General features: G+C 36.0%; 1 protein-coding gene across 1 annotated transcript in view; it reads left to right on the plus strand.

Moving 5' to 3' along the window:
• PDE3A (phosphodiesterase 3A) overlaps nucleotides 1-8,758 on the plus strand; it is a 306,358-nt gene extending 297,600 nt beyond the window's left edge. The window contains exon 16 of the mRNA XM_036865657.1: nucleotides 2,476-8,758. Within this exon, the coding sequence (XP_036721552.1) occupies nucleotides 2,476-2,717 (242 nt within the window). The 3' untranslated portion in view covers nucleotides 2,718-8,758. The remainder of the gene's footprint in view (nucleotides 1-2,475) is intronic.
• The last annotated feature ends 1,330 nt before the right edge of the window (nucleotides 8,759-10,088 follow it).

Consider the following 10,088-nt stretch of genomic DNA (forward strand, 5'->3'; position numbering starts at 1 on the left):
ACAACCCAAGGTATAGATGGATTCTGCAGAACCAGAAAGGAAACCCAGGTCTCCTCGTTTTAACTCCATTGTTATTGACTCTTAGTAATTTTAATTTCAGGATTCATATTGACTGAGATGGTTAACTTGATTTAACCAGAAACTTAGATTTCAGAAAAAATGTAAATTAAATATGCACTGATAATTTCAGCAATTTGCAAAACTTGGAGATCTCTCAGGAAACACAGAATAAATATTTCAATATGGTATCCTGGGTAAAGAAGGCTTTTTTCCCCACCTCATAATTAAATTTGAAAGATTCCTACAGCAAACTAAGAGGTTTCTAATGAAGTACTAAGCTGCATTTAGAGTTTGAGCAATGAAAGGATCTTTGTTCTCATTTCAAAAGGTTCCAGTGCTGAACAATTTGGCTCTCAATACAGGCATGTTTTAGACCACCTGCAGACTAATCTACGCAAATTTATTTGGTACAAACTTTCTTCTACGTCACCTTATTCAGTTTAATTCCAGAGAGGTTTATTGCTAATGTTTAGCAGCATTAATAAGAGAACAGCTGCTCTCATGGGGGCTGCCCTGAAAGGAAAAAGAGAAAAGTTGAGCTTTTGTTAGCTTCTTCCCTGTGAATGCACTACCGTGAATGTGTATAACTTTTGGATGGAATAATCACTTTGAGCAGTAGAGCATGTGCTATGACTGAGTCCATCCTTCACCCAGTGATCATCTGTAACTCTCCTGACTCAAAGGATTAGGTTAAAAAGTATATTAACATGTGAAGATTTCTCAATTGAACTTAACTACAATAAAAACAATGTAGAAATAGACAAGGAGATAGCTTTGATAGAAAAGTCATTTTAAAGGTTTGCTCTTAAAAATTGAATGGATTAATATATTTTATTGATTTCTATAGAAAGATTTCAGATTTTTTTTCAATTTTATTTTATGTATATATTGCCCTTGTTAAGAATCTTATAATTGAAGAAATTGGTGTTATGCTCCAGGGCCCCATGGCTTCTGCCTGTACACATGCCCCTCACATACCTAGAATGCTGCCAGCCCCTTCTTCACCCAGTATATTTAATTCTCATAATTTACATCTCAGCTCAAGTGTCATGTCCTTTGGGAAAAGTCTTATCTACTCCCTCACAGGTTGAATACCCGATGTTGCCATACTTTGATGTGTCAGAGAGAAATTGCACTGCATACTTGTTAAAAATGGTAAGGAAGACTTTCTTCAAGACTATTGCAATAGGAGAGAGACAGACATTGGACTCAACTCCATTGAAAACAAAGGCAGGAGAGTTTTTACACATTGGGATGAGCTAAGGAAAAAGTACTGAGGACCTTAAAGGGGAGTTGGTCAATGTGATTAGGCCATTTTTGTTTGCTAATTGGTGCTTATTGAAGTTAGGCTCCTTCCTACCCACGGAGATCGGTGATAGGGACCCTATCTATCTTTCTTAATAATTGCATTTCAAAGGGCTGGCTCCCAGGTCCTTGAGAAGGATGATGTTTCCTGGGTTGTCAAACTGGCTAGAGGCTGAGAGAAGATTTATCTACATTACCAAGGGGCAGAGAAAGAATTTGCAATTACAAGTTTTAGATCAGGGTCATAGAGTCTGGAAGAAACCTATCTAAAGTTTAGTGACGATGAGGGGAACATCATGTTCAACATACGCCTCAAGTCTGCTCATCTAATGTGCCCTTTCTCAGTACATCTTGCCACTCAGCTGTTCACATCAGAAAGCTCAGGGTTGTCTTTGATTCCTCCCTTCTTTTTTCCTTACATGTAATCAGTTGCCAAGTCCTGTTGATGATACCTCACAAATGTATCTCACATTTATCTACTCATCTTCGTCTCCATTGTCCCATCCTAGTCCAAAGCACCATCATCATGCCGCATCCTCGCAGCTAAGTCATTTCCCTCTCTTTCTGCCACCTTTTAAAGACTTTGTACAACTCAGTGTAATTGTCCTTACTTGTTCACTCTCTATTTTCCCACTAGAGTCAAAGCTCCCTGCTAGAGGAGTTTGAAATTAATTTTTTAGTCCACAGGAAACAGAACAGTACTATCAAAACTGTCTTTTTTAAAAAAATCAATATTGTAGACTTTTGTGAGTTGAATTGGTTGACAAAGCAGAGGAACACGTAACAAGGAATTATTCCAATAATCTAGGTGGAAAATCTTGAGAGTCTGAATGGACTGAGAGTAATAACTCCAAGACACAAACAAAAACCTTGTATTGGAAGTTACGTTACCAGATATTACATACCGTTCACAGTACGTCTCAATGATATGTTAATGGTTCATGCCATCTTCCTCTTATTTCCCCATTCTCAAAAATGATTATTACAATATACACATCAAGTGATTGATAGATATATGTATCCATTTGGTACTTGACCCTTATGAATAAGGGGAAAAAACTGTCATGTACTCAACACACAAATAAGTAGTCTAATTTGGTGTTTTCTCAGGAAAGAAAACTTTCAAAAGGAGAAAAGTCTACTGCCAAATAACTCAGCACCTTCTGCAGAACCACAAGATGTGGAAGAACGTCATTGAGGAGGAACAGCGGTTGGTGGGCACAGGGGATCAGTCCCTGGACCAGTCCCCCCAGCAGCGTCCCTCAGAACAGATCCAGGCCATCAAGGAAGAAGATGAAGAAAAGGGGAAGCCGAGAGGAGAGGAGACCCCAACCCCAAAGCCAAACCAGTGACAATGGATAGAATGAGCTATGTTTCCAAACAGAGTGACTTGTCACAGACTCTTTTCAAGCCAGCACAACACTTAGACACAACACTGTAGAAATATGAGAAGATGGGCAAACGGCTATGGCATTTTGGGATTCTTTGCATTTTATGTGTTTATTTTTACAGTGAGGTACATGGTTTAAAAAACTCTCACTCAGAGAAGCTTTCACAGTATAACAACAACACCAGCTTCTAAGGATTTTCTTAAAGGAAGAAGTATATATGTGTGTGTGTATATAAGCTCTCACATAGATCCATGTAAAACATATTCACAGACACACACGCAGACACACCGAAAAGCCAGGATTCCTGGCTCCACGATTTAGTAACATTCATGTTAAGATATATAGTGGTCACTGTGATATAATAAATCATAAAGGAAAAACTAAAGGAAAACAAATCCCAAAGGAGATGGTGCAGCTTTAGCCGGGAAGCAGTGTAGCAAATGTAGGTTACGACTAAGAAGCTTTTGCTCTTAGTACTGAGGGATGAAAGTTCCAGAGCATTGTTTGAATTCTTATACATCCTGCCAACATTGTGTGTGTGTGTGTGTGTGTGTGTGTGTGTGTGTTTGTGTATGAGAGACAGAGAGAGAGATGGAAAGGATGCTCATGTGTATGTACATTTGTGTGTATGTAAAGAGAGACTTTTGTGGTTTTAGTTGGTCATAGCATTGCTGCAGCAGACGACTCAGCACATGTGAACAAACAGGATGAAGTTCGCTCTGGAGAGTCTTTAAGAGGCAGCCATCCCAAACGCCTGCCTCTACTTGGCTTCAGTAAAAGTCCCTCTGCAGAAGGAGGGGATTGGCAGGCTGGGGGACAGGGCCACGGGCCTGTGCATCCCTTCAAGGCTCTCTGTCACCAGCCTTAAACCGGGAAGACTGAGGCATTTTCCAGTCTAGTCGCTGAATGAATGTATAGGAGCTGTTTGTCTGTATGTCTGTCTGTCACTCACCTAAAATCAAATCACCATGGAAGGGGATGGCATTCTTTAAACAGAAACACCTCAGAAGGAGCTGAAGTCAGGTCTTTTCATCAGGTTACAGTTCTAAAAGGTTGCCAGAGAAGGCCTGGGAAATGGCTTTTAACGGGGATCGCCCATGTCTTAATTTGCTGCAAAATGTGCAGTAAAAAAAGAAAAAAAAAGAAAGGAAGGTAAACAGAAACCCACTCTGGGATAGACAGTGAGAGGTGAAGGGGAACATTTCAACCTAGGGTTTGGTGTCTATTGACATAGTGAAAGCCTGATTCTTGGCAACTGGTGAAGATTGGCTTTTGGGTGGCAAAGGTCGCACGGACAACCCTGTTGTACTGTTGCATGCACGGTGTGATGGAGCGGCTTCTAGCTGTAATCTGGCCCGTTGTCATGTTTCTTTTGGCAGGGAAGACTCGAGGGATTTGGGGAGACTGGGCCTATCATTGACAGTCTTTTTTTTTTTTTTTTGGTTTGTTTGTTTATCTACACTTTTGTTTATGCTGTGAGCCAAACCTCTATTTAAAAAGTTGATACTCACTTTCAATATTTTATTTCATATTATTATATTTGTCATGAATAGTTATCTTGATGTAAATATAAAGATTTGTTTTTGTTTCTGTAGATAGTCAACTCTTTTTTTTTTTTTTTAAAGGGAAAAGGGAAACATTTTTATAAAGTTCTATTTTAATCACCATTTTTATACATTGTAGCTCTCTCTCCAAGCCCAGTAAGAGAAGGATGGTCATCTGCATGGAGGTCTGTGAACACCCACTCATCTACCTGTTCTAATTTAAATGATAATCTGATACAGTTATTTTATGCCAATTAAATGAGGATGGTGCAAAGAATGTTTTTTCACTAGCAACTCTGGCTCACTTTTGGGTAACTTCTGGATCCACATCTACCAAGCGAAAGACTTTCTTAAACAATGAGGAATGTTTATAATTGGTGTCCCTTTCTTCCCAACACTTTTTGCTTCTAACATTTCCTTTGATACTTTGATATCCTGGCCCATCATCTAAACAACCTTAGCTTCAAGTAAATCTTGCTCCTGATTTCTACTTTTTATTTCCTCGCAAATCATAGAAAAGAGTGTTTACATTAAAAATGCCTTCATTTCTCATAAATGGATATTCTTCCCTTCCAAAGCAATGATTATACAATAATCCATGGCATTTTTAAAATAAGGCAAAGATAATACAATCCAAAATAAACATAGTTTCAAGGCAAATTTCCCAAAAAGTAGGAAAATATGAAAAGGATCAAATAGATGCAGATTCTACCTAAATAATGAGAATAATTTTTTTTTTTTGAGTTAACATCAGGTCTTCATTATTTAGGACTTACTGAGTTGTTTTCCATTTTTTTTTAGTATTGCCTGTGTGTCTCTATGTTTGCAAAACTTACCGTGAGTCAAATACATTTCCCCAGTGAATTTATTTTCCTTCCATGGCAAATAACAGAAGGGGGGAAAAAAAAGCATTTATACTCACATACCACTTGTATCTAATTACTTAACAGAACTAATCTTTCCCCCTGCTCCAAATGCCATATGTCTCTAAAATAAATATAAGTCCAGAAAAAATCTAGGTATGGAGCAAGTTAAATGGCGACAGAGTAGTTATACATTCATAACCGTATATTGGTGGCTTCCTCAACGCTCCATGACCCCAAGTAGGGGCCCGCCTGGCTGCCAGAGTAGAGGTCTAAGCACACTACCTGGTTTTTGTTTTGTTCTGTTTTCAAGTACATGAAATAATCATGGCCAAAGCAGTAAGAACCTCTTCATTCCAGAATTGTGCTCACCAGTCTAGGCAGATTAATCATTTTTTTTCTTCAAAGAAAGATAAATTGCCTGTGTATTAAAGCTAAAGTCAGTTCAAGAAAAGGAATGGCGATTCTTCAAGTGCTTGACTTTCATACACACCCAGTACATCCCACAGGATGCCGAGGGACATGAAAAGATATTTTCTGCTAGTGATGGGCTCCCCCGTCCTTGGTGACAGCAATATTACTGTGTTCACTTCCAACTCCGGAGCTTGCTTCCTGTGGTGCCAGTGTATTTGTTGCAATTTACTACATTTTTTTATGAGCCTAATTATAGGTGCCATTAGATAAACTCAGGTCTTTCAAATGAAGGAATGTCTAGCCCATTTAGGGAAAAGAATTGTATGGACAGCCATGAAACTAATGGTAGGAAAAGTTGGAATTTGTTGGCCTTGATGCTAGTGGTTGCTTTCTGTTAAGGAAAAGACCAGGTATACTAAGAATGTCATCGATGTCATTTCCAGCATGCTGATAGAATGTCTTTCTGGTTATCGATCTAAGCCAACCTTGAGAATATTGTTTCCTTGGTGAAAACACCACTTTAGCATATTTTTAAACTATAAGTTATTTTTGTCATTTATATAAGACCTGGTTTTGCTCTTAGTCAAAGATGAAGACAGTAGCTCTGTACAAGGATTTATCTACATCGGTCTTCATCTGAGAAGTGAAGGAATTTCCTCATATTATGTTTGAGAAAATATCCACTTTCTAAACACAGAACATGAAATTATGTCTGTTCCATTTTGATGGAATTCCAGAACAAATCCTAACCATTGCAATCTCAGTAAAACTAAAGACAATGGATGGTATATCAAGCGGACTTCATATTACAGGTATAATACGTATTGCAATTTCCTCACACCCCTGCCTCTCTTGATTTGCAATGTCCTGATGTCCCCTGTCACTTTCCCAGAGGACTTTCTTTGAAGGTAAAAGCTGTGCAAAAGGCATGAGACTCAGGCCTATTTTTTGTTTAAATGATGGAAAAACATAAATTATTTTCTAAGTAATAAAGATATGAAAATTATCATTGTAAATAAAGTCTAAAGTTTGAAACGACTGCTTTACAAAAGTGAACTATTTGTGTGATGAACAACTCCTAACTAATGAGAAGTAAAGAATCAAAATATCATTTCTATTCTGCTTTAGGAGGTATTTTTGGTGCTTCCATATCAGCATGGGGATCTCCACTGTCCCTGTCATTTAGTTTTTCTAAAATAATAGTGAAGACCACAGTAAGGGTCTTACTGTCCTTCTCTTCCATCCTAAGTCTGATTCCCACTTAATACTTTTCCTGGTTTATATGCAATTTTGGAAATAAACTGCCTTTTCAAACGGGCAGAGGCTCCAGTAAAACAGAGTTCTGTAAACTTTCATAATCTACAGTAAATCAAATTCTCCATATAATTATCAGCTAATGGGTGTGGAAAAAATCAACAAATTTTCAATTGCTAATAGCTCAACTCCAGGTATTCGAGCACTAAAATATCTATATACTCTGGAACCAAACTGAGTTCCTTTCATTTGCCCTCTCTCCTATCAAGCAGCAAAATACTTTTTAACCAGCTCTAAGTCATTCATTTCTCTTGTGATTTCTCTATGAAGTAAAACTATGACCTTGCTGATACTGTCTGTCAGTCCATTTTTCTAATCTGTCCAACAAAATGGAACTTTAAGATTAGGAGACCAATTCACCATTTTAGGTGAAGAGCGTCCCAGAATTAAATTATGCTTAGCAATTCTAATCAGAGGGAAATGTACCAGTTTTAGGTACTATGATCTTTACGTTCACACTACAAAATCATTCTAATAGGTTAACAAGAGTGACAAAAAATAATTGATCATTTTGTTGCTAAATATGTTTGAAGATACAAAACTGAAGATTAAGCCATTATTTAGTTGGTGGAACCCAATATCCGGATTCAAAAATACTGATCTGGTATAGATTGTTTTAGTACAGGTAAGACTATAAACTATATGGAATTGTGTATAGATGGAAAACAAAACTGGCTTTTGACATGTGCTTAAGGCTCTTATGAATCCAAATTCCCCATCTAAAGGCAGCTAGTTTTTCTCCATATCATACTTTTAAGGTTGATTACATTGACAGGCATTGGTATCATGGATTTCTGCTTCCTTGAGGAGTTGTGGAGCAAAGAAGAAAAGGCAAGCCTGCTTCTTATTGATAAGAAATACTGAACATGTTCATGTTCAGACAGATTTCCTCATTGTTTTACATCAAGAAGTGATTATTTAATCATGCAAAAAATTCAAACAAAAATGCTTCAAAAAGAATAATATTAAATCATCATATGTAAGTACTACCAAGAATATTAAATTTGATTATTTGAAGCAAAGCTGTTAAATTTTTTTAATCAATTGAAACCCACAAAATGATGTTTCGTGGTATAGAGATGCTAAACATTTTGATATAATCAGAACTATTATGTAACAGAAAACTGGAAAAAGTTATATTTAATTATTTATCTAATTCTCTGCATGCCTCAGGGAGGAAAATATTTTATGAAGAGTCCAATAGTACATGAAATAAGAATAAATTTAGTCCCCATAATTTAATTAGATTTAGGGTATAAATTATAGTCTGAATTATCCCAAGAAAGAGGAATGACAAATCCAGCGATTTGTCATGGTTTAGGTGGTTTTAAGATAAATGGTTTACTAATGAAGATTATATTTTACTAAATTCTAACACAGTTAGGAACCCAAATACTTACCTTCATTACTAAGAAAAATTAAATCTTATTAATCTTGACTTTCACAAAGGAAGCACTGACCGATCAATAAACCCCATGCACTACATTCGTCTGCCAAGACTGATCAAATGGTAGGTTGGAATTTGAAATTCACAAATAGAAAAGTAATTTAAAAAATGTTTTTAAAGCTTAAATGCTTTAAATTTTCTGTGTCAGTAGAAATACCTATCTCAAGTGAAACAGACTAGAGCAGGGAATTCTTTCCTCTTTAAAACAAAACAAAAAGAAAACAAAGTCAAACTTACAGGAGAAAAGTATGACTTATCTCCAATTTTCCTTCTCTAACTCAAAATTAGTAAAGGAAAAATCATCACAAATTCTCTTCTGCTATAATAAGGAGAAAGATGCCTTTCACCTCAAGTTTTAACTCACCACACCTAGTTTCATTGTGCAGCCCATGGTACTAAAAAGCAAAAAAAAAAAAAAAAGAAAAGAAAAAAAGCAGAGCTGTGGATTGGGAGTGAACACTACATAAAACTTAAAGGATCATCCCAGGACACCTCTTCATCTTTTCTGTGGCAAACCAATTTAGTTCTCAGTTACTCTGGAGTAAAGGGACTTAATGGATCCATATTCAATCTTGACTTCCTTTATTACAATCAGCACTTACACATTTTGGAATGTGAATTATCCCCTAGCGCTTGGAAACTGCTGCTTGAATACTTTTTGTAGGGAAGGATTTTTTTTTTTATTCTAGTAATTTTACTTTCTATATACTAGCAAATTATTCAGGTGGTTTAATGTGAAATTAAACATAATTGTTTAAAGATGTTTTCTTTGTGTATATCAGCTGTTGGTTGATAGAATTTCCCTCACTTTTCTTTTAAAAATTAACTGATTATTTTTATGACTCAAAAACCCATATTATACCAGATATTTCATTTTAGCTATGTATAAGCATAATCCAGTACTATAGTATTGCTATCTTTAAATAACAACCCTGACATATCTATATATCACCTGTCAGTGTGTTTCAATGGCTTGACTTTAAGTATAAATTTGTTCATTAGTTTTTAAAAAAAAATCACTATTTAATACTCTGTAAAACATGTGCATAGGATTTTTGCCATATTATATTTGCTTAAATGGTGGGGTTTTTTTCCATTTGTGAATATCAGTTCATTTCCTAATACATTCTCACAGAAGAACGCATACCATTTTTGTTTCAACAAGAACAGTTTGTTAGTTGACAGGCACTGGAAATAAATATCACTGAACCCAACTACCCCTTGATTTTCTTCCTACAGATTTTTTATCATACGAATCACAAAATGAAAATTGGTGCTTTTATAGATATTCTGAAACTCTCAATGCAAAATAATGAAAACGAGACTCTCCCTGGCTTTCTATAATAATATTAGGATATGCAACTGAAAGAACTTTAATTTGAATTCAGAGTGTTTGAGGTTTTGGCTGGTTTGGTTAATTTGATTTGGTTTTTGGTGTTAAAATGTGTTCTGATTCCTGATGGGGCAGTTGTTCTGATCAGTCATTACCTCCTCCTGACAAAAACTTTCATTGGAAAGTTCAAATTAGCATGTCCCAAATATTTGTCTCTGTATTATTTGTAAACCAGAGAGTATTGCATTAATTTAGTATTCCTATAAAGCAATATTTTCAAATAACTGCCAACCAAAGTAACAGCGTAAGGGATGTCATTTGTACATGGTAATTTTTAACAATGTAATTCTCATCACTCTCAACAAACCTGAATATGTTTGTTAATAACTTTCCGAATTTATCAACTTTTAGAAACAA

This window comes from Balaenoptera musculus, chromosome 10 (genome assembly GCF_009873245.2).
Source record: "Balaenoptera musculus isolate JJ_BM4_2016_0621 chromosome 10, mBalMus1.pri.v3, whole genome shotgun sequence".
NCBI lineage: Eukaryota > Metazoa > Chordata > Mammalia > Artiodactyla > Balaenopteridae > Balaenoptera > Balaenoptera musculus.